We start from the raw sequence: 26,251 nt of genomic DNA, 5'->3' as shown, positions 1-26,251 counted from the left end.
CTCGGGAGTCCTGGGGACGAATTGAAGGCAGGTCAAAACCAACTGATCACTATTTGCTGTTACTCATAAGAGGTTACTAAAAGCTGTTTACTGTTACTAAAGCTCATAAAATATACTGTGACACAGTCTTTGGTTATTAGAAACTCCAACCAACAATGGTGGCGTAGTATAGATTCTAGTGATGTATCCTCTGCGCTGTAGAGAAGCCATTCATTTTTAAAATGTTTTTATGCTTGTCCTTAAAATATTTGGCTGTTTTTATCAGCTGTTTGTTTCTATGATTATTGCTAATTCCATATTATAAAGGCAGCACATGACAGCACAAATTCCACACAGCTGACAATCAATTTTGGGGGTGTCCAGTCCATAGATAAGCACCAGGGACTAGGAGATCAGGTGTTGCAATGTGCCAATAGCATCTTCTACTGATGTGGAGGCCTTTAAATGCAGATCCATGACTGTGTGCTGTGCATTGAGGCAGCTTTGAAATCTCCAGCAGGTGACTGACTCTTTGCAGAAGGCAGCAGTCTGCAATGTAAATGGCAAACTTGAATTCTTGAACATTTTCCGAACTGTTCAGGAAAGAATGGTATTGAAAACAAAAAACCCTTTAGTCTGTAAATTGGCCACATCTTCAGTAATGTGTAGACTTTTAGCACACAATTCTCAGTATTTTTCTATGCTGAATCTTCTGGAATCTTTAACTATCAATACATTACATCTGTTTATGGAACTTCCATGTAAAAGCTGTAATGAACAGGGGTTAACAGAGATGCAGATTTTTGGCTGTTGTAAAAGAGATTCATGAAGGATTTGTGAATCTGAAAGAGACAAAAGCAGCCTGAGCTTTAGGAGAGCATCAGCTGGTTAAGAGGTCTGGTCTGGACTTGCTCTTCTTCTCTGGTGGGTGGAGGTTATTAGAGAAGTTTTGGGAGAACATGATCACCTGCTGCTTCACTTGGCAATAATCAGTAGCTGCAATGGCCCTGCAGCCAAATATTTATATCTACTTGAAACAGTGACAGACTTCTTCTACTACCAAGATTAATAATTAATTATTTAACAAAGCTGAAATTTGAATAGTATTCATTAGGTTTAAAAGTTAACAGTCCTTGAGATCTATCAGAACAATTCATGTCATCCAAAACTGGGCCAGCTTAGAGGAAATTCTGGAACACTGGGGTAAATTTTATTGGTTCAAAAGATGCAGAACCGGTGTATTTTTTATCTAAGGCAATAATTTTGTAATTAATGTAAAAACAGCTGTTGTGGCTTTAAATACCCCTTTATTCCAGTACATCTGTACAGTTTGTTTCATATGGAGGATAAAACGGCAGCAATGATTTACCCCAAACAATTCTGTCTGTCTTATGTCATTAGCACTGAAAGATCTTTAAGACCAATGTGATTTGAGCTCCAGCAGAGGTAAGAGCTCTGAGTAGTTTAGGTCACAGTCAAGCTTACCAAAAGGTAAAGTTAATGAATCTGGTGTCCTGGTTAAACCACCACACCTCGATACAGATGCTACTCTGAAACAACAAAGAAGTAATATTGGCTAGCACTGTGCACAGTTACATGACACAGTGTTTAATACACTGGCAGATATAAACAGCTGGAGAGACCAGCACTGATATAGCCTCAGATTGGTACTGAACAGACAGTAACAATGCTGAGAAATTTGAGCAAAAATTCCCTAATATAGACATAGCCATGGAGGCTGAAAAACACTAAAAGAAAACACTAACAGAGGACAGCTGATTGGTGGTAGTTAAATGTATCTGTCTGAAAACAGAAAGGAAAATATCTGGGGTGCTTTCTGGCTCCTTCAAAATCAATGGCAAATCTCCCATTTACTTCAATTTTGACTAGAATTTCAACCCTGTTTTCTGCGTGGACCAGTAAGAGAAAGGTGACAGGTTTTTGCTTTCTTTCCTTTTCCTTTTCCAGTATAAAAAGTGCTCTGTTTGGAGAACTGCCACAGACTTTTCAGCATTTGGCCCAGTTTTAAAAAAACCTCTATCAGCCAATTAGCTGTACAAAATAAATAGTCTCTTCAGCTGGCCTGGATAGTTTCTATGGCAGCCCCATACTTAATCTAAACTCTATTCTTTTTCCATTTCTTGCTTCTCCTTTCCAGCCACCAGCCACTTTGCCACTTCACTTTGAAGAGGCTCTTCAAAGCAAAATTTAAAAGACAAACTGTTCCTCTTCCTCTGGCAGTACTGTCCGTTCTAGAGAAAGATGGGTGTCTTTGCTCATAACAGTGAAGCTCCATCTGTAGTTGTCATTTGCTGTCAGTCATTGGTGTCTTTTGCTAAACCCAAAGGACCCAAGATTACTTCTGCAGAAACTGCGATGAGAACTCTGGACCATTAAATGCCAATTTTTTTCCTTCATGTCCTCTTCACTATTTTTTTTTCCGAAGTAAGTCATAAAGTGTATTTTAGAAATCCAAAATGTATATAGATCTGTATTTTGATTTGCAAATTATCACTGTTAATGTTAGCATGTATTTATATGCAGATTTGTATTACTCTCCAACTACAGAAGTCCAGTGGATTCTGATATTTACATTTTGCTTTTGAGTGCTATGACTCTGAGGAAGAATGTTATTAAATATAATAACATTCGACAAATTTAATATTATCAGGTCAATAGGGTAATTTTCTTGACTAAATTTCATTAGGGAATCCTTTTTTTGTTTTACTTCTATTTAGGTTTTTTATTGTTTTTTAAGACTGAATTTACTTGTAACTCAAGATCTGAATGCACGTCCCTATTTCTTCTCGTAGTTCACTCAACCGTTGTCACATAAATAATATTTATATTTATTACCGCTTGGATACCAGAGTGATGGACAACTTACACTGAATAAAACATTTTAAATGAGAAAGAGACAGATCCTAAGATCACATCTGCTGTAGAGAACTGAACTTTGCCAAAGCAAACTGGTAGTTTAAGCTTCGGGTTCAGTGGATCTATGTCTGCTCTATCTGAAACAGGGCAAGTTTGGGTGGAATCCACACTCACACTGCTTCAGACAGGTCAGAGGCATTGTCACTGTTAAGACGTCTCTCACAGAGCCTCTGGCAATTTTTCAGGCAGTGGCTTCTGAGAAGTATCAAAAATCAGCATTGTGTTGTGACACAGCAAGTTAAACAAGTTGCTGTTAAAAAGATGATTGCTAAATACGTATGATTCCCCCATCAGCTTTTGCAGGCTTAACTGCAGAGGGGTCTTCTGTGCCGTTACTGCGATGGCGACAGAGGGGACCCTCACGGCAGTCAGCCACGGGTTTCAATGGAATTGGGCTGACACTGCACAGATGTCGGAGTTGAGCTCTTTCAACCATGTCAGTCACCTAAGTCAGCTATCAAACACACCTGAGAAAAAGATTAAAACACTTCATTCCACACTTTACTGATGGGGAAACAGAGGTGGTGAACGGAATGCCACACAGTGCCGGCGTGCAGGTCCACAGTCACAGGCAATCTCCTCCAGCCTCTAGAACGAACTGCTAAAAGCAAAGTAGGAAATGCTTTGAGGAACTTGCTGCCTTCAAAAAATTCCCCTCAACTGAGGAATCTGTCTGATGATTGCTGTGTCCGTGCATAATCCCAGAAATGCCAAAAGGATTACCCAAAGTTTTTAGATGCCAATTACCTGTTGCTCCAAAATATGCCCATTTCTACCTGCAGGTAGACCAAGTTTATGGTCTAGGTTACTCAGATAAATTTACTCATGATTCCCCTCCATTTTTGACACTCAGGTTTCATTATTATCATTCATAGTAACTGAAAAAGTTTCAGCTGATACATTCTATGGCAGTCTTTTTGTTGGCAAAAATCCACCCACCCACCCCTCCCTGGTCCATTTTCACCCATTAATCTTCACTGCATGTGGGGGTCTAATGGAAGAGTCATCTCCCTATAAAAAAGACAGTGCTGTCTGCTTAGTTAGACAGCCTGCCTGCTGAATACAAGGAGGTAGCAATGAAGTGTCACATTTCAAAGACTAAAAGAAAGAACTGGAATGGTGTTAGACTGAACTAATGCATTCTTAATGAGAAAGAAGCTCTTCTATTACTTTGATGGGATGCATGGAGAGAAGTACCACATGCTCAGAAATAGTAAAACTCAGACAGACATTTTTAATGCTGTTGGGGAAGGAAGAAAGTTAATGTGGCAGAAGTCTTCTAAAATTCTGCTAGTAAAATGCAAAAGCTGTGTTCGTGTGATCCGTTGATTAAGATTTAAATTCAAAGGTGAGGGATGTGAGTGCTCGGATCCCTACACAGCTAAAAACTTTTGGGGCTGGATAAATTTTGGGCATATAGCACAAGACTTGCAATCAGTATCTAGTCCACTGACTACTGAACATTTCCAACATCCTATAGTAAATTTAGAGTAATAATGAAATGCAAAAAGCCACACCTTTAATGCACCAGAAGTAACTCAAAGAGTGTCACCAATGGTTTGGATGCCCTCAATAGCAGTTGTCTTAACGAAGCTCCCAGACATCTTGAGAAAGTGGCCTTGGCCACACTGCAGTAAAGAAGGAGGAGTAATAAACATACAAGAGTAATACAAGAGAAGTACATCCTGATTCCACATCCAACAGTAGTTTTAACATCAGCCAGATGAGCAAGACACATGTATGAGGCATACTCAAGGAATGTCAGTCTTTTAGGGTACATCATCCAACAGTCTGTCTCCAGCTCTGACCAAATTCCAGTGCTTCAGCAGAAAGAGGTGAAATATCAGACAAGAAACCAGTTGTTATTTTGTACTCTTGAGTGGAGAAAAAATTCCTCCTCAGCCTACACGATGACCAGTGGGAACGCAAAGGCATGGATTTAATGCAGTGTAAACAAAGTGCCAAATAGACACAGTTTTCAAACCTCATAGATGCTACCAGCTCAGTATATGTACAAGAACTCACAAAACAATCTTAATTTTCTATGTCTAAGAGCATTTTGCTCATGCTTATGATCTGTTGGATCAGCATTTAAAGCACTATCTTAAAATAATGCTGGTCCTTTGTAGGAATTTGGAAGATCCCTCCTGAATGTCACTTTTTGGATAGCTGGAAGTCTTTTAAATTCGAGACTATGATTACTCATGACCCAGTTTACAGATCTGTGTGATCATTGCTGACACTACCATTCTCTTCCTTCTGTTACTTACATTCCATATGAGAAAAAAATCATGTTCCTTAGCCAATGTGTTGCTAAGCAAAACAGGCGAAACTTAAAATTTATCTTTCTGTGACAGATACTCATTGCTCTAAACATCCAAATAGGTTTACTCTGCATGAGTTCTGATTTAAGCTCATCTTTATTTAACACAGATGACTAGTGCTTTACACAGAATTCTGGAGGATGTCCTCTCCAATGGTACTAACTTCCGTAGCTCTACTAAAAATGTTTTGCCACATCCACTGCAGAACTGCATAAGCTCTTTTCATAAAGCTACCTTCCTGGCTTGTATACTTACATTTTCTAGTCTTCAGCTTCTCTAATTAACTAAATCTGTGTTTACATCCCAAATTACGCGTTGTTTTAAAGGGGCGGGAGGGGGAGATGACTGCTAAATTTTATCCTATGCATATGACCTGTGCCAACAAAGTTGTCTTACTCTTCTCAAGTGATGAGTGAGTCCTTCTTGACAACATTAAAACTTCCTAACTTTGTGTTGCCCATGAATTTTATGAGTGCACACCTAATTCTTGCTATTAGTACACTAATAAACATATTGGTGGTTCCTAAAACTAATCCCTGACAAATACAACTGGCAACTTTCCTCCTCTCAAATAACACCGTCTGTAATATACCCTGTTGTTGTCTCCATTTATCCAGCTTCTTATCCAACTTAAGAGTTTTTATACTAATTTGCATAGTTTCCTATGAGTACCCTCAGTAAGTGTTTCATATAATATATAAATATATTAGATCTGACACATTATTCTTGTCTAAGAAACAGAAAACTCTAAATAATCCCCAGAAATAATGATTTTAACCACAGATAATCTCATTGTAACTTCTCCCATTTTTAATTTTCATGTGTTTTTAATCACTCATTTCAAATCTGTTCTAAATGTGCACAGTGCTGAAGTCAAATTAACAGCCATGAAATCACTTGATACACTTTTTCTCCCTCTTCTTGGACATATTTGACCAATCCATCATTGCATACTTCTTTCACCTGGTACTATCTCCAATTGATATATATTTAAAATCTTTTCTACTTATGCTTCTATCTGCCAGTGTCTTCAGTACTCTAGAACGAAAATAATATGGACTAATGATTTTGTCACACTAGGCTACATATATTTGACTTCCCTTTCAAATGATGTAATTCCCATTGATTTATCATCATTCTCCTTAGCTGTCCTTTCAATATCTTCATGTACATCAGCTTCCTTGAAACTAGGGAAAAGCATGTATTCAATAACAGGTAACCTATACATCAAGAACAATGAAGGCATGCCCAGCTTACCCTTCAGGTCATTACCATGGCCTCATTCAATCACTTTATTTCTTTATTGTTCTGGTAGTTAAAAAGATACAGCTTTGTTTTACTTTTCTGTGCAAGGTACAGTTCAACAAGGCCTTTATCCATCATTCCTTTGCTTCTGTATTTTATAATGCCTGAAAGAAAGTTCTCCTTGATAATCGAGGTCTATTCTCATTCTTTGGGCATTTTGTACCTCTTCCTAGTACCTTTCTTTTGTTATTTATTCATTCAGAGACTCTAGCTCCTCCCTACAATTTCTCCCTCCTGCCCAGCATGCATAGATTATTTCCATTCTTAATGTAAATCCATCCTTTCCTGCACTCAAATCATTAAATTCCTCAGTCCAGTCATCTTCATTCACTGATTTTTCTATTTTCTAGAAGTTTGCCATTCTAAGACACCAAGCCTTAGCTATAGATTTATTTTTGTCAGTCTTGCAATTTAAGAAGAACCAAATCCATCCATAATCACTTCCTCCTAGAACATGAGGTTTTGGTCAGCTGTTCTGCAAGATCCTCCTTACACAAAAAAAAAAATAGCACTCATTTTGTTGTTGTATGAATTTCTGAACCAAAAAGTCAGTCTTCTGAAATGTCTAAAAATATCTAAACCTTGTTATTATTGATGGTATTTACGTCTATGTCTGGAAAATTTAAGTCTCCTACACTCATACAATTTCCCTTATTACTTATTTCTTCATCTATTTATAGAGATGATTACCCTCTTCCAAATCTCAGCCTGTCAGACCATAATATCCCCTTCCCCGCAAATACTGTCCAAGTTGGGCTCTTTTACTGTCTTCCTTGCAGTAATTTTCATCCTAACAGATTATGTTTTATTCATGCCATTACATTTTAAGATCAGTAAACACAATTTGGCTGTTTTACTTTGCTACAATTTCAATTTTCCTGACTTTTCTGTATTTTAAGTTGCATCCATATAGGCCTGCGTATAAAATTTCACTGTTTTCTTTATAGATTGAAGAAACCCCAAGGAAAAGCAGCATGAGCTTCCCCACTCTTTCACAAAGTGATTATAAGTGTACCTATTCATATTAGATTAACTTAGCAGCATTTGGTTTGCTTTGGTTTTTATTTAGCAATATAAATCACTTATGAATAGTTGTTTCCTATACCAGTAATGCTTTCTCCTACTCACTGCTCATCCACTTGAATGAGGTATAGGTGGTACAGAAATAGCAATTAGATTCTAATCAAGGTACATAGTTCATAATGTACAGAAGATGTGTAGTGTTCAAAAACACCAAACAGACCAGAAATTTGAGCAGTGGGGAACACCTGGGAGTGCAGAGATTTAGCTCGCATCCACACTGTTAGCATGTAAACATGCTGTCAGACGCCGCTTTAACCCAAATTCTAGAGTTCTGGAGGGGGAAAATTGCCCAGAAGTCTTCAGCCACCATCTCTCATAGCCATCAATCTTAGGATCTGCTCACAGAGGACAGGCAAGGAATGAATTACAGCGTAGCCCCTCAGCAAATACGCCAAGCTCAACTCTTCTTAAACATCACTACAGTCTAAGTTACTGTTCAACAGAAAGTTTACAGGTTGCTGTTCTCAGCAGTGATAAGTTGTTATCATGCGCTCAAGTATAAACATTGCCATTAAAATCCCTAGACATTCTCTGAAGTGTTAAAATTAAGTCCTCCTGTGACTAATCTTATAAACGATAACCAAAAGACTGCATATCAACTCATTTCTCCCCTATCTGAAGATAGGGAACTTTAACCTTAGACTTCAAAAAAATTTATAGCTAAGCCAAAACTGTAATACATTTCTTCTAGTCAGCATTGCTGTGATTTAGATGAGAAGCAGCAAGAAAGATCTGAGCTGTCACACTTGACTTTGAGCTGCCAAGAAGAGGTATGGGGGATTGCAGGCTAAAGTTTAATTTATATTCCTCCTTTTGTTACAGGCAGAGATGGTACGTGCTGCTTTCCAGGCGCAGAGATCTTTCCTGGTGTTAGCATCTCAATGTCAAGAGCCTCAAGAGGTAAGAAAAGTGACCTAGCATTTCAAGAAGCAGTGTATTAAAAAGGCTGTGTTCCTGTGAGTTATCATCCCTGCATCTGCTTTTATTTGTTACTTTATTTATAGAGTGCACTTAGAGGCTTGCTTTCAGTTTTATCAACAAGGTGCTGCAATAATCAGAAAGCCATGGTTCAGAGTTAAGAACTTTTTCTGTACCAATATGTATAAGATCATTGAAGAAATGAAAGGAGGTTTCCACTTTATGGCTGTAAGTGGTATCAGTGTTTCTGTGGAAGGTGGAAATGCCATGGAATAGAATGGCTTTTTGCTAGGACCCCAGGGATGCTATATGACAGACTTTGAGTTCAGCACATAAGCTAGTGAGAGAAAAATCAGTACTAGCCTGTAGACTCAATATTCTCCAAGCTAAGGTCCAGCTTAGGCCAATTCTGGAAGAAAGGCAAAGCATTTTGTCAAGAAAATGCAAAACCAATTTATATCAAGTTGATTTACGTACTTATTTTATTGGCAAGTATTTAAATTCTCCCCTCAGTTAGAAAGCTCAGGGAAGCTGTGGAGTTGCTATGAGATCTCATTTGTAGGTTCTAGTGGTCCCAAGGTTTTGGCCAGTAGCACTGTATGATTCCTGGGTACAGTAGTCATGTAGTTTTTCAGTGGGACCACCCGCAAACCTTCCTTTCTGGAGCATGCAGAGAATGAAGACTTCACTTGCACAGTCTGTCCATGGTCTTCAGTTCTTTTTCCCCTAGCTCACTGCTTCATAGTTCATTAAACTCTGTATTTTCAAATCAGAACTCTCTGCCGCTGCTGTAAATTATTGATTTTTTTTCCATCGCTATTGTTCTTAGAGACACCATTTAGAAGTTTTTCTGATCAGTATGTTTTAATAGCAAGGGTACTCAAGGTAAAGAAAAAAAAAAGCAAAAAAAAAGCGCAGATATTCCAGGCGAGACTTTAGATTTATAGAGTTCCAAGCAAGAGATCAGTTGTTTTTCCAGCTGTCCCTGATCTCAGAGAGTAAAAGTGGGTCATGACTCACAGAGAACAGGCAAAATTCCCATTGGTACAGGCCTCAAGCAGTCATTTATATTGGCTGTGAATACAATCGCACCCAGTGGCCCACAAAACCATCATGCTCATAGATAAAGTATTCCCCAGTGAACAGTTTCCAATGGCCGATCGTGTAATGCAATGTTCTGAAGTGGTGGTGGTGTCCCAGCTCCGGTAAGGATAAAAGCTGTGGCTCACTGTTTGGCCTTCTGTGCTGATGTGCTATAGGTATGATTTTCTCTGCCCTTCACATGAGAATGGCAATAGCTTCTCCCCGCTTTTACCTTTACAACATTCTGACCTCAAGTCAAGCTTCTGAGATTTTTTCAGCTGTAAAGTTTAGAAATTTTCATCTTAAAAATGGCAACAAAACAAGGAAAAAAAAAGTTAAAAGAGATTTTCCAGCAGTCCGGAATGACAGTCACAAAGGCATTAAGAAAAGTAACAAATAATAAAAATCTTGTCATAAACATCACCAGAGCTGGCCACGTGTATCCATATGTCTTAGTTGCACGTTATCAGGCTTGCATAGATTTCTGCAACTTGTTGAAGGCAAGAAAGTATGCTTTTATCATTTAACTATCTTTTAGCACCAAGCAAATGCCACATGATATGTATGTACATGTCATTCTGAAGTTAAAATACCAGGAATATTACAGACTTAAGTTTCTTTCTCAGTGAGAACAAACCCAGTCCAGTTACTTAAGTTTTGTTAACATAAAGCCTGTTAGGTACACATTTTTTATAGGCATCCAAACACATGTTGTAGTTCATTCTTTTTTTTGCACATATTTTTTGCACAGATTTCATCTATACTACAGACAGACCTGAAAATAACTGAAGGCTGCCTATTCTGTGGAACTTAACAGTATTTTCCACCGCAGAGAGTGATGCTTCCAGGCACTAGGCTTTTTCTATCTCCATCTCGATGGGGGAAAAAAAAATTATTGTAAAGCCACATTGGTTAACCATTTTGAAAAATCTGGTTTTCACCAGCTAACCCAGGAGCAGGAGAGAAGCAGGGGTCCTCCCCCCGGCCCCCCAGGACCTTGTTGATGTGATGTCATCTGGGCTCTGGTTGTATTTATAGCCTAGAGCCACAGAGTCAGTGTGGAATCCAAACAGGAAAGCTAATCATTAGTGTATCAGAATGCACAGAGTAGAGAAAAGCAAATGAAGATGACAGCATATCTATAAATGCAAGAGAAAAGAGAGTAATTCTGTCATTCAGCTGTCTAGACTGTTTGCTTTATAATGTAAAGCTGTGAATGAGCCAGTGAGTTGCGATTATGGCATAGTAGCTTTGTAGACATTCAGAGACAGCGGTGTGGAGACTGAGGGGATTTACTGAGTTCCTGTCATGTTGGGATGTCATACATGGTGCCCTTAAAAAAAAAAAAAAAGAGGGAGGGGAAAATGCCCTGGAAAAATAAATTAGCTCAGCTCTTGCAGCTTACAAACTAATGAATAAGGAATTCAAACAAAAAGAAAGCTCCTATATGTATAATAATCCTTAGATCTTTTGTGCTCAGCAAAGAAAGAAATTTATATTGTACAAAAAGCAGTATTTTTGCCCCTCTATGAAAATGGTGAAGCCCTAGTATTCATTTAGCTCTTTAATTCCTGCTGTGAGTCACTAGCAAACATTTTCAAACAGTTAAGCTTGCGGAAGTTGCTTTTGCAGGGTTTTGCTTCTTGTTATTAATGTTGATATTTTTTTCATTTGGAACCTGTTGCAGTGCACAGTCTTTATTATCTGTATACGTGAAAATAGTAGGAGCTGGGAAGGTAATTCCAGCTGGCATACCAAGCTAGCATCAACTGCAATAAATTACTTCACAGAGAGCATGTTCTGTTACTTTTTATGGTCATGTTCTATATTTATATGTGCAGTGGAAGAGATCACATGACAAAACCACCGGTTGATATTCCTGTTTGTGTATGTCCTAGCTAATGGCTGCTGGATGCAGGCTTATTCAGCAAGATGGGGTTCTTCAGTTCATCCACTTACTAGAAATTATTTTCTGATGCCAAATTTTAAACATTAAAGCAAAAAAATATCTATTATAAATTGTTTACTATATATGAAATAGTACAGAGAAGATGGAGAAGGGAAAATAAATAAGCATATTGCTACATTCTGTGAGAAATTGTTTAAAAAGGTGTTTTGAGACCATACGTTTGCATGTTGCTTGGGCAATTCAGAAGATATTTTTTAAGATAAACCTCCACAAAGCATTATGAAATAGTTTAGATCTGAATTTTCTATTCCCCATAGTCTAAGCCAAGTACAATTCTGATTGAAACATTATTATTTTATTGTATAATAATCTTAAAATTTATTAGTGTTCCTGAGCAAGTTTATCTTTTTAACAATTTTTTAAAAATTTATAATCATGAATACTAATGTACGAGATCACTGCTCAAAGTCACTGCACTGAATTGTTTGTAAATGGCAACTTACATACTGTCTTGTATCTCTTTATTAGTTGTTTTATTTCACTTTAAGAGTTCAAACAATTTTAAGAGTTGCTTTGAGGTCATGAGTAATCCATGAGTTCTCATACTGGGAACTAGTTAATAAATTATTCTGTGAATCAATGTAAACATATCCAGGATGAGCATACTCGTGATAAGAAGTACGACAAACAGATTTAAATGACAGATGCAGTTCAGACTATAAACGATTACGTAGTTTCTCATTAAAAAAAAATGAGTTTGTACGACTGCCAGAGCTCATGGATTTCATTGCTAACATTGTGCAGACAAACATTCCAATTAAACACCTAGTTTAAACATCCAGATTCTGCACACAGGTGGGAGGAGAGGGGTGGAAGAAAGGGAGAACTAAAGGAGAGTTTTCCCTTTTCTGGCAAGAAAAGGGAGAAAAACCACTGAAACCCAAGAAACTGTATTTGAAGTTAGACTTAGACACATGAGACTGAATCCTGAGGTTTTTAGTTTTTTATACTCAAGCAAAAAATGTAGAATAGTTGTGGCAATTTCTTTGAATAAAGGACTTATTCTCAGAATTTTTATATAGAAATCAAAGATGAAGATTTACAGTTCTCTACTCTCTGTCAGTGTAGGATTGCTCATTTTTTTCTCCCTTCTATTTTTAAAGTACTTCAATAACAGGACTCCAGGGACTTCTTATTCTGCATCCTAGCAGGATTTGTTTTATAATTACTTTGACTTGCTTATATCATTCCATTTCTCACTACTTTTCCTCATACCTACTGGGATCATTCCTACTGTTTTCTAAAAATGTGAAGAGCAGGATACTCCTCTCCTCGTTAACTTATTACTTACTTAAGCAAAAGAGTCTGAGCCAAGTTTTGCTGCTGTTCTACTTGGTTGTCTGTTGCAAACCTGCACCTCTGTATCTAGAAATAGCTTAAGGAAGAATTTGGTTCAGTCCTTTTAAGGTCCTCAGGTCCCAGACTTAGAGAAGGTGCCAAGAGAGACTCGGACAGAGCCTAAGCTCCAAGGGCACCCCCTTCCCCCCTCCTGTTCTCTGAAACCTTGCCAAACCGTTGATATATTTCTGTTATCAGCAAGCCTACAACTGCATGCGACATGTGGTCACAGCCGCAGTGATGGACCAACTGACAGTTTTCAGTCGCTAGCCTGCTGCCTTACAGTGTTTACAGGCTCATTTTTGGATATTGCTGCAAACTCCTACTCAGTTTCAGGTCCAGATAGCCCCCTGACACCTGTTATCTCATAATTTTTTCCCAAAGGCACTCGACTGCATTAAAGCAGCCTCAAGCTCATTATATTTTCTGATCATAGAATCATAGAATCATTCAGGTTGGAAAAGATCCAACCGTAAATCTAACACTGCCAAGTCCACCACGAAACCATGCCCCTAAGTGCCACATCTACAAGTCTTTTAAATCACTCCAGGGATGGTGACTCAGCCACTTCCCTGGGCTGCCTGTTCCAGGTTTGACAACCCTTTTGGTGACGAAATTTTTCCTAATATCCAATCTAAACGTCCCCTGGAGCAACTTGAGGGCATTTCCTCTTGTCCTATTGCTTGTTACTTGCGAGAACAGATCGACAGCCACCTCGCTGCAGCCTCCTGTCAGGTAGTTGTAGAGAGCCATAAGGTCCCCCCTGAGCCCACTCCTCTCCAGGCTCAACACCCCCCGGTAACCGCTCCCCATCAGCCTGGTGCTCCAGCCCCTCATCAGCTTTGTTGCTCTTTTTCAGACACACTCCAGCACCTCAATGTCTTTCTCATAGTTAACTTCTGTAGGTATCCTGGCACTATTTCACCTTCCTCATTTTTGTTTACCAAACCTCCCAGGTCAATAGCCCCCGCAATAAAAAGATGGATACATTTGAGATTCAGCTCTGCCCCAGGGGCAGTGCACTCTGCCATAAGAATGCCCAGAGACACCTAGGGATGCAGGGAATACAGAAGGAATCAGTGCTACATCTCCCAGCCTGTAGAGAAGAGAAATAGAGCCAGAGATGCACATTACTGCATACCTCTAGACTGGCTCACATCAACAGCACCAGGCACTGACTCTCCAGCAGTTCATGTTCTGTGCAAGAACCAGGCTCCAGTAAGCAAAGGCTCCCTGCACTTGTTTACACCAGTACGTCTATACTTAGACTAAGAACAGCATCACCCCGTAAGGAAGACATTATCAAAGATGATACTCTAGCTCCTCATCTGACATACTTGCCAAGCAGCTCTGGGGATCCTACAGACTCTTATTGGAATTCTGCTGTGTCCCGAAACAATGTCCTGAAATCACCCTGCTGTTTTCAATCCCTGTAGCAATATTCATATTCAGACTGTACCATGTGAGATCCCACTGAGCTATGCTGATGTGACACTCCCTTTCCCATTAAGTATCACGTTCTTTATTTCTACTAAACACAAATTCAAACCAGTACACTTCTTTCTTTGTGCTGCACAATTGTTTCCCGGGATTTCGGGACTGTGCCTGATCTTCTAAAAGGGAAAGTACTGGGGATACAGCTGACTGAAAAGCAGGGCTTTTCAGTTCACGGGTTATTTCAATTTTTTCTAAGTTTACTGTGGTTTAAATCATACCACAACCAATGATTCTTGAGTTCTGAAAGTTATACAGACTTCAGGACTGCTTATTGAACCTCGTAGTCTTACAATTTGTCTCTGGGGACATCTCGGGTAACTACTTGAATGTCCAAGGCTGGAAGCCTGCACCATCTAACATGCCTGTTCTGGGACACATCCCACATGAAACCTAATTGATTGGCCTTAGCAAAGACTTGTCAGATTGCAGATGTTGTGAACAAAACAATTGTGGCTCCAGAACATCTTCTGGCAGAACTTTGCTACCTGGAATGCCCTGGGCCCCACTGACATGGACTATGATCAACAGCAGCAAAGACTGAGTAGTAAATCAAAAGGCTGAAAACAGTTCATTAGTGTAATTGTTCTTGTTGATTAGGGGTGGGATGGTGGTGCCTGTGTGCCTACAGCAGGAGGACCCTTCCTTGTTGAATATACTGCCCACAGAGAGCTGTAGTGGACAGGAAAACAATATATAGAGGATTCAAGTCCATTTCAAAACCAGCCAGGGTCCTGGCCCAAAAGCACTGGGTGTGATTCCACACCGCTGTAACTGAAGCGTGCAGTTTGTATCAGGCCCTCGATTTCTCCCCTGGTTAGAAGGTATTGGTCTTTCATGTTCCCATCCATTTGCTCTCCCTCAGAGTTTACATTTCAAAATAAACCCACAAATGACTAAACTTGGAATTTGTCATGTGGGGTTATGGTTTAGTCTTCCCTGGTTTTTTCCCACAAAGCACAAAACTGCTACAGCTATTATTGGCTGTTAGATTGAAAATCTACGCGCTGTCTAAGAAGAATAAAAGCCAAATACCAATTAAGTCACTTTGGAAGCACACAAATGTGTCTAAGCTTCTGTGCTGATGAAGCTGACCAGACATTTCTGCAGATCTGTCTCTGTGTCATAGTCCTGCTGTTGCACAGCAGTGAGTTGAAGTGGCAAAACCTGTGCTATTGACTATTGACAAATGAAACACTTGTAGCACCACTATGTTGAAGATTTACAGTCTCAGAAAATGAGACCAGAAAAAAAAAATGTCTCTGTAGTTAGGTAGGGGGAGACCTTTGAACCCTGAAAATACACAATACTACAGGGATATGAATGTAGTGATCATAAAGATTTCACTGATGGTCTCTACTGCGAATGAGAAAATGCTTGCAGAGAAAGCATTGGATTAAGGTGCAATAGGTTATAGTGCAATTTGAAGAGCAAAACTGTGGTACCAAATGTGAAACACTTTCTACAAGGAGAAGTGGAGGCAGGCAATGCTAAAAGAACAGTTTGACAGCCACCAACAAAAGCTGGTAGTATTTCACTGCAGAAGTAATAATGAAAAGAAAAAAAAAAAAGTAAGCATTTGAGGAATCCGGATGCAGCACTGGGAGCCTCAAAGTTACCAACTAGCTTAGACTCACCTCTGGAAAAAAAAATATATTTTCCATATACTTTAAGAAAGAGGTTATATCTCAGCCTAATATGAACACTGATTCCACTGAAACTGTTGATACACAGCTGCGACAAAAAATACAACCCTTTCCTAAGCCACATATATGCAAAAAAAGGACTAACTTAAATTTAAAGTCTTCTTTACAGATTTCCTTTTACAAAATACAAAATATGGGAAATTAAAGTTTATCTAAAACTATTTTAGTTCTAGAATCATAGCCACTCATAGCAGAAATGCATCTCACTGGTGATCACTTAAGCTACCAGTATCTTATTCCTATAGGCAGAGGATGGGATTCTGCTCGCCAGCTTATCTGTCAGGGTAGGCATGTTGCATAAGCTGGCTTTCTAGGCTCTCTTTACAGTAAATGTCAGGACCTCTAGAGTGCATTCTTCACATTTATTAATGTCGTCTAATATATAGTCTTCTAACATCTAGTAATAGGTGGAACGAATTCTTCGGGGACATCTGTTTATTCATTTACAATAAAGGGAATCAAGTCTCAGCTGAGAGCAGATGCTCACTTTTTAAATTATTAGAACTGAGTGTGGCGGATGCTGTCCATGACATCTTTCATCCCTTGAAAGGATGAAATGTGGGATAGGGCTGTACTAGGCTGTTTGCAGAGATAATGCCTGTGTCTATGTTAATGTTTTAGTTCACAGTGGGACTATATTTTTCCTTCAAATCAGCCCCATCTACTATGCTGTAATTCACATTGTAGAGCAGTCTTAGGGTGTACAAAATGGGTATTTTTCCGATGAAGTTAAATGGAAGATACACTCCCAGACAGCATCTAAAGCACAATTTACAGCTAGTCCAAAACATCTTCCCCCCTCAAACGGCTATAGTATGAATGTCAGGTCCTCAGCACCAACTGTTTTGCTCTACAGAACCATTCCTATTAAGCTGCCCTACTTGCCAACACACACAAAGACAGCTGATACAAATCAACCCTGTGTTTCAAACTTGCCTGTGAAAAATACAATGTAAGTATGATGGAGATTTTGAACTGACAGAAGAAAATAACACAACTGTAGACCGTGGAATAAAGGTTGTAGTCACGCAGTTCTGGTTGCAGCTGAGTAAAATGAAGGGGCTGCTGATCCCAAATGCTCTCAGTCCTTTTTTACTGCTTCTACGCCAAAGGTTGCCACCCCCTAGTTAGCATAACTTGAAAGGTTATTTGTACCCTCACCATGGTTTTTTCATAATAGGTCAGGTTGATTTAAACATTGTAATAGTGAGGTCTGGATTGTGTTGCCACCCATCAACATAAAAATTCTTCACTAAACAATCTCACCCCTCAAAACCATTTAAGATTAGCTTAAAAATACATAATATCTTTTAAAACTGTATTTTTATTTACCTTCTGGGTTTTGCGCCTTTGTGATTCGTGCTGGCAGGTTTCTAGACAGCAGCAGTCCTGAGAAAATACATGTTTTCTCAAATTAAAGCTGAGATTTTCAAGTAATCACTGGCTCAAGCAGCCAAAGTTTAAGCAAGCCACTCAGTTTTGTGTTGACTTCACAGGCTAATCACAAAAATCACAAAAGCCAAAAGTTCGGCCATTTTCCTGAATTAAATCCATGTGTCCTGGTTCTGTTAAACCTGTCAACTGGGGATCTTCTTGTGGGAGTATTACAAAAGCGTTAAGGAGAAGAAAGTCTGTTTGGTGTGGTCTGTTGGAATACTGGGATGCCAGGCCATTTTATGAGACTGGGCTGAGACTATTAAGTCTCTGAAGCCAAAGCCTAAGGCAGTTCTTGTTACATGCTGTAACTTTTTTTGGAGTGTTTTGGCTAATCACTGCAGTAGTCTTACTAGTCTTGATTTTCTAGTAAGAATTATAAGACATAGATCAAAGCTGGCTGTTTGTTTAGGTATTAATGCTTAAAAAGACCATCTGTCTTTAATAATTACTAAAAAAGGACAAAGGCAGACTGGGAATTACTTTTGATATTTCCAAGTTGTGCCACTGTTGCGTTTTTAAACGTTTTAGCAAAACTGATATTATAATAGGAATGGTGTTTATACAAAGACTCTTAAATTTTTGTTAAACAACTGTGCTGTCTTAAATGACAAGAAGTTTTATCTAGCACATGCCAAAGGCATGCTGAGGATTTTTCCAACAGCTCTGATTCATCTCCTTGAATTCATTTTTTCTTAGAGATATAGTATAGACAATAATTTTATTAACTATCAGCTGTTTAAATATTAATTGCAATAAAGAGATTATTCTTCTAGAACCCTCAGCACAACTGGTTCTAGATTGTAGAGCCAAACAAGACTGATTACTGCCAGAATTAATGAGCCTTTCTCTACCCACATACCATATACATGATACTTCATCTGCAATTTAATCACTAACTAAAATTTTAGAACTGACTGCAGGGAGCCAGAACTCAAATTGATTCCTTGCAAGCCGGTGTTCCTTTGTGTCCAACCCTTACACAGAAACTTGGATCACAAGAAGCTTGCACACACACACACATTTTGTTCAGCCAGCCAGCAGCCATTGCAGAACAGGATGAGTGCACAGCAAAGGGAAGGGAGGCTGTGCTGCTCTCCCAGTACATTTCACGTGGGACAGAGCTGAGCAAAGCCTCAAGCCCTTTGTGGCTCTGTCTGGTGTCACTACAGTGCCAAGTGAATGATTACTTTGAGCTACTTTCCTTAGCAGTACATATTTCACCTTTAAAACTCCCACAGGGCACTTTTTCTGTGAAATTACATAAATCCACTATGTTTTTATAAACAGTTGATTCAGTGTACAGGTTAAGTTCTGTGTTCTGAGGGATAGATATTCTGTTTGTACCACTGACAAAAAACCCACAAAACTGGTTGGGAGTTTTTCTAGGAGGAGGGGGAGGAGGCGTGGGTCTTACGGTACCATCCAGGAAACTGTTTGGCCCTAATTTTGCCATCTTATCTGAAGCTATCAAAGTGTTGTACAAAATCAAACAGCTTCATTAGCATCATCTCATATATAGAAAGTTGAAGCACAGGAAGGTAACACAGCTCTCCTGAAACCTGACGATGATTTGGTGGGAGAGCTGTTTCAAAGAGAGCCCTTGTTTGTGGACTCCCACTTCTGTGCCCTATCCACAGAAACATGCTGCCTCCCAGTGCTGTCTAGATACACCAGGCATCTGTGGAGCTGTATTTTTAGCCCTGATATTCTCTTTGGCTGGAACTGGGCCATGAAGATTCACAGTAAGCTAAGAACTGTAAATATCCCTTAGACTTCATGGGAGGAAAACTGGCATAATATCAAAGCAGAACAAGCACTTTCTTAAATTTCAGTTTTGTTAACTACTGTCATACTTGAAAGATTTCCCTGCAAAATAAGAAAGAACCAACCAGCTGCAGCATGTTGTAAACAAGCAAAAATTAGAAAGAAGGATTCCTGCAGACTTTATCATGTTATGGCAACAAAATCAGTTTTTAAGAACTACAAATCATGGAGGTTTCAGGGCTTTTTCAGACTTAATGACTTATGTTGGTCATTAAGTCATCAGCAAAAAATCTTTTGATCTCCCACTAATACTGTAAATATTTGTTTTCTCCCAACCCACTTTGTTTTAGGGGAAGAAAAATATCCCCATAGATTTGAGACGCATAGGCCTTTTTCAACATTACACTACCACTAAAATATTAAGGCTCCATAGCTGGATCAAAATTCTTTTAAAAATGCAGAACCTCTTTTTATTATGTTTTTTTGGCATATCTTTTGATCTATGTTGATCCGCAGCAGACATGCTTATTTTAAGGTGACATAAAATTCAGTAAAGCTGAGGTCTTGTGAAAGGGTGAAAAGAAATATCTTACAGACGACAGAGACAAAGCAGGACATATGCGCACATCATCCTGTGTGTGTCATGACAGCATCAGTCCTCAAGAATACGAGGATTAGTTGTCTCCAGCAAGCACTTAGTTCCATTAAACAAGTACTCCTGAGAAAAGGTGAGAACAAGTGGAGTTCTGCTACATCCTGAGTGATTTCCAAGTGAAGTGCCTGGGAAAATCAGAATGGTGCACTCTCTTCAGTGGGACATCGTTATTGGATTCTGCAAGGCATACTTCTGCCATAAAGTATTGGACTCTTTTTGTAGAAGCATTTTACAGGATTTCAAGGTGCAGCAGTTGTTTTCTTGTAAACTAATGACTCCTTGTCCCTGATTGTGCTGTTTCTGAGTGGAAGAACTCTTCCCAGTAAGTCAGTGCTCTAAATTAGTTTTTCTGAGACACTCGGCCAGTGTGATTAGCATTCACTTTGCACAGGAAAGAGCTTGGACAGCTTCTACATTCATTCTGCTTTTCTCTTCACTCCAGACACTATTCCTTCCGCTCAGCAGTCATTCCCCTGGATACCATTCGTTTCTGATAAACACAGGAGAATTTCCCCAAACCATGGCTTGCAGGCAGTATGTGTTTCCCATGAAATCCTCCCACACTACTTGCAGCCAAAGGAAATTAAAACATTAAAACTTACCAATAGGGGAAACTAAAATTGATACTGCCTTCAGTGTATTACTTTCTCAGTCTTGTTGCCAGATGATAAGAGGCCATTAACCTAACAAGTAGTTTGTGTTTCTTATAGAAAGAACAACTTGGTTAATAACTTGAACTCTCAAAAGATTCCAGGGGTATCAAATGAAAAGTACAAGCATTCTGCTTACTCTGAGCTGTGGGATCTCTATGGGTCTTAACCTGGGCAGCATGTAAAAATGCTGCCAGTGCTGAGAACTATTTTTGCTGCAACACATTATTAATACTTAATGTCTGTGCATTTTGCTGCTGCAACCAGCGGAGGGTAATTAAATTGTTACTTTAATGTAGAGAATATGCTGACCTTTCTTTCTAACTATCAAATCGATGGGCAGGGAGGACAGTGTTAAACCACAGGGTGTTTTTGGACCACCCATTGTAACAGCAGTGTCATCTATCTTTCCTTTTTTTTTTCTTCCCCCCCCTTCCCCCAGAATGAGGTGGCAATGCTTCTCAAGCCAATATCAGAGAAAATTCAGGAAATCCAGAACTTCAGAGAAAGGAACAGAGGAAGTAAAATGTTCAACCACCTCTCAGCCGTCAGTGAAAGCATACCTGCTCTTGGGTGGATAGCAGTGGTGAGTGACACACAGGATGGCTGGGAGGGCTGTAAATGCGCTTCTGGATCGTGTGGCCCAGAATAGTTCCAAATCTTGCAGAACTCTGCAGTCTCATCTGCATAGTTCTTCAGTCTACTACACCCAAGAAGGTGTTTTGTGATATACCTAATACATCAGGGATGGTTTCTGACTAATATTTTACTTCCTTTCTCCTCCTGTTGTTTCCTGCTACCCTGGGTTGATGGTCCTAGTCTCCTAAACCAGGCCCTTATGTCAAGGAGATGAATGATGCTGCTACCTTTTATACTAACAGGGTATTAAAGGACTACAAGCACAGGTATGTTGCCAAGCCCCAGTGTCTACTAGCCAGAGAACAGAGCATTAACCATACTGAGAGGGTTCACAATGCCATCACAGAAAGCATTTTGTAAACTACAAAGCATTTGATAAAATCTGCTTGCAGTAGTATCCTCCTCGTCTTTGACCTGCAGCATGTTGCAGTGAGAATGGCAACAGCACTAACAGTGCTGGTTTTCACTCTCTGCAGATTACAGGATTATTTTTAATTTTCTGGCATTCCAGCATCATAAGCTTATATGCAAATGCATATTTACATATCAGTGTGTGGCTAGCTAGCTGCTACGCATCCTTGTCTCATTTGTGCACTCATACTGTCGCTGTTCTTGCTCTTCACTTGAAAATGTGCATTTAGGTGGTAGATGTATACAACTGAGCATCTAATTCTGTAGCTCCTAATTTGATTTTTTTCTGTACCACTACATTATTCTTAGAGAGCACAAGGAATTCACAAGAAAGGTCCGTGAATGAGATCTGTGACCTGCCAGAGGAAGAGAAAAAAATACAGGTCCATTCTATGCTCTCTTAAAAAAAAGTCATGTATAAATCCTGTTGATTTGGTACTTTTGGAGGCCAGATTGTGGTTCTTGATTTTTATATCCCAGGGAAGAACAGTATTTGCTATGAGTTTTTCCTCTTTAGTAAGGAAAACTTTATATATATAAAAGCTTTTTGTATATATTTCTATTTATTGTATATGTATATATACATAAATATACATTATATACTATATACAATATTTTGTATTATATATACTATGTATTATTCCTGAAGCCTTAGTTTACCTACTGAAAGTAGTACCTACTGGGGTAACTGAAGATTTTACAATATAGCTTTAGTACTTATTCTAGAGATGAAAATGTCTCATATACATAAAGGTATGAACAGGTTACATTCTTTTTCCTTTTTACACTGAATCAGATCACAATGTCTGCCAAAGTAGTGGAAGGCTCTCCCTTGACTTCAGTAGGTTTTGGATAAAACCTGTCGGCCCAGATCTTCAGCAGTATTAAGCATCCCAGATCCTTGTAGGCAGCCAGTCCATAGCCATCACTATTTGGAAATAAATCTCCATGACTAAGGACTCCATCTTACAAACAGTTTTTCTTTCTCTCTCTATGTATTTCTTGTTTTCACTTACTGTCCTGTTGGAAGACTAAGCCTTCCAAATAATGATTCCAGAGCCAACTTGTGACTTGTAATGTAAAAATTCTTGTTGTATAAATATTTTAGTCTGGTGACTATGATATGATCCAGTATTACCCTGGCTACATTTGAATTTGTAAGCTAGAATATCTTGCAGAACCCATAGTTATTTTGTCCTTGCCCATGGCAGGGGGTTGGAACTACATGATCTTCAAGGTCCTTTCCAACCCAAACCATTCTATGATTCTCTGATATTTAATTTTCTAAAATTTAGCACCCTGAACTTGAGTCTGGGGAGCTGCTGCACAGCTCCATATACCTTTAGTGCTTCTTCAGTTGACTTTGAGCCTGAACAGAATGATGACACACCCTTCCAGCAGGAAGGACTCTCTGCTGGAGGCATCCTTTGCCCTTGTTTGTTCTCTAGAAGGGTCTAAAGACACTGCAGTGTGTTAGGCCTCAGTATTTTCAGCACTGGGCTGGCTGGCTGCCTGCTAACTGATTTGTCTGTGGCTTTAAGGCAGACATTGGGTTTTACCTGCTTTAAGCAAGAGCAGCAATGCTTTCTGATTTTAAGTACCCTCACACATATAAATATTGTCTCTGTTTTTACAGCGATACACGCCATGTTGATTGGGTGAAGTCATATTTGAACATCTGGTCTGAACTTCAAGCTTATATCAAAGAGCATCATACCACAGGTCTCACCTGGAGTAAAACTGTAAGTACTGTTTCCTTCTTTGTGAAGAACCATAAAATATCAGTAACCCATCTGACTTTTAATGCAGGTCATTAGCTCAGGAAAAGTAAACATCTAGGCCAGGAACAGAAGTTATGGTCCATGGGCTTCCCAATCAAACCAATTAGAGATATGTCAGGCTATTGTGGTACAGGTTTGGGGAAAGAGGGAAGAATTATTTGGGATGATTACAGCCATAACACCCAGCCACAGATGGTGAGGGGAGGCAGACACAGTTCTCCAGGCCTGCTACAGTAGTAAGGCAGGAACAAAAACAAACCCCAGAAATGTGAGGGACATGTAAGACTAAAGAAAAACTGGGGGAACATGACATGGAAAGGAGAAGAATGGTGGAAAGAATCTGAACAAAGAGAGATTTAATAACAGGGAAAAGAAACACAAGGGATACATACCAATTTATTAATTCTTAGATAGCTATCTTTATAAAGCTGTTCTTTTATACACACAGAAATAATTTCTGAAACACATACATATAGAGAGAATAAATATAACTATGCCTATTTATGCTCCCTCTATTTATTTATATAAACATCTTCTGTATGTTACATCTGAGATGCGTAGAAAGATGACGGCCATGAGCATTGTTTTCTAAGAGAGGTATAAACATGAAGAATTAATTTTCTGTTGGGTGCAAATGTAAGAGTTTATGTCCACTGTCCACATTGATTATTCTAGATTATTCTAATAATGTGGTCATGCTTATTATCAGGTTAGGAAAATTGCTGAAGTATATTAAAAATATAATCAGCTGGCTCTTTGCTATTATAATCTCCTAAATTTACCAGTGCACTTACAGACTTGCACATGGAGTCTTTCACACCAAGTTTAGAATTTCTTTTGTATAATCAAATAATTTTTAAAAAATGACTATTCAGAGGAGTGATGTAGGCCACCAGATAATTTAATTCCCAGACCAAACCACTGTAAGAACGCAGGAACATAGGGAAGTGAAGTAAAGCTTTTTGATGGAATGTATTTTAACATGGAATAAGGGCTGGAACATCTCTGCTATGAAGAAAGGCTGAGAGAGTTGAGGTTGTTCAGCTGGGACAAGAGAAGGCTCCAGGGAGACCTTAATGCAGCCTGATACAAAGGGGGTTTATAAGAAAAACAGAGAAAGACTTTACCAGGGCCTGTAGTGACAGGACAAGGGACAACAGTTTTAAACTGAAAGATTTAGACTGAATATAACAAAGACATTTTTTATGGTGGGGGTGGTGAGACACCGGAACAGTTTGCCCAGGGCACTGGAAGTGTTCCAGGCCAGGCTGGAGGGGCTTCGAGCAACCTGATTTAGTGGAGGGTGTTCCTGCCCATGGCAGGGGGGTTGGACTAAGCGATCCTTAAAGGTTCCTTCCAACTAAAACCATTCTGTGATTCTATGGTACCTAGAAAAGTTACTTTATCTCCCCCTATATGGAGGTGATAACCATGTAAGAGAACATACGTTACTTGTGCTCAGCAACAGACTATGCAACTGTCTCTTCACACCCTCATTAGACACTGTACAAGGCCTTACAGTACTCAAGTATTCAAGTGCAAGTTCAAACCCAGGAGACACCATGATCTGTTTGTATTTCTTAGTTTGAAGCAAGGCAAAAGTGTGTAAGTATGATAAATTAGGAGACTGGAATTATCTGCTGCTTTGTAGGTTTCTGCAGTAAAAACTTAAAATGGCAAATATGATTCTCTTCCTTAATTTAGTACAAAATTTCACACTTGATACATCCTGCTCTATTATAATCAGTGAATGTGAGTAAAGCTGATGATTTTTAAATGATTATTAGATAAGGAAAAGAAATTGTAGTACCCTGTAGGCGAATTAGCCTGAAAATCTGGGACAACTTTAGTTTTGTTAATACAGAGAAAGAATCATCTTCACCTGTAATGGAACTTTACAAGGATTGAAATAGTGTTGTAAGATAAAGATTTGTTACAGCCATTTGATCAAACAGAAGGAACTCCCAGTACCATGTTGAATACCGGTAATCTTATTCAGAAGTGTAGCTGTGGCAGATGATATTTGACTGGTCTTAAAACCAGCATCTCAGCTATCATGTCTATTTCCCTCTCTTCAGTTGTGCAAGACATTGCTGAATACAAATCTAGGTGTGACTTTTTTATTCATATTAAGCATAGTTTCCTGCCAACAGTGCTCATGCCATCATGAGTGATAGCCCATTACTGCATCTGAAGTATTGACTTCACTTGCTTTGGATATCACTCAGATCGGGAAGTTGTCTTAGAACTATGGCTCATTTAAATTGTCATTCATTTAATGTTTGTCAGAAAGATTAAATTACAAACCCATTTTTATGGATGTATAATTTTTTAAAGTTTTACTTCGTGTGACTAAAAGGAAATTAGAACCCAGTAAGTTAGCAGGTTGTTTAAACAGGTTGTTTAAACACTGTTAAATATTTCTATGAAGCTTGGTAACAAATACATTCAAGAAAGCAATGAGGTACTCAAGTGTTAATTTCATTTTTGTTATACATTTTAAAGTGAAAATGAAAATCACAGATTCATGCTGTGTGAAGTTAAGCAGCAAGGTCTGCAGAATCAGGGTCTAAACAGAAATATGATATATATAAAAGCTGTAGATATATTCCAGGCACAGTTGTTAATTGTTGGACACAGCAGCTTCCACTTACATGCATGAAAGGAAAAAAGGAAAAAGCAGTAGTTTGGCAAGGCGTTAAGAAAGTGGCACATTTATGAAAAGGAAACATTGATGCAGAAATGTTATTTTATTATAGAGGGAGAGTGAAAGAGAGA

The 26,251-nt window shown here is 38.9% G+C and overlaps 1 protein-coding gene across 1 annotated transcript in view; it reads left to right on the top strand.

Annotated features, from left to right (window-relative positions):
- CAP2 (cyclase associated actin cytoskeleton regulatory protein 2) overlaps positions 1-26,251 on the top strand; it is a 68,543-nt gene that overhangs the window by 23,817 nt on the left and 18,475 nt on the right. The window contains exons 4-7 of the mRNA XM_005235062.3: positions 8,451-8,528; positions 21,085-21,228; positions 21,462-21,547; positions 23,329-23,434. Coding sequence (XP_005235119.1) covers positions 8,451-8,528; positions 21,085-21,228; positions 21,462-21,547; positions 23,329-23,434 — 414 coding nt within the window. The remainder of the gene's footprint in view (positions 1-8,450; positions 8,529-21,084; positions 21,229-21,461; positions 21,548-23,328; positions 23,435-26,251) is intronic.

Source organism: Falco peregrinus, chromosome 3 (assembly GCF_023634155.1).
Source record: "Falco peregrinus isolate bFalPer1 chromosome 3, bFalPer1.pri, whole genome shotgun sequence".
NCBI lineage: Eukaryota > Metazoa > Chordata > Aves > Falconiformes > Falconidae > Falco > Falco peregrinus.
The sequence above is the reverse complement of the archived record's forward strand: the minus strand, read 5'-3'. Positions and strand labels throughout refer to the sequence as shown.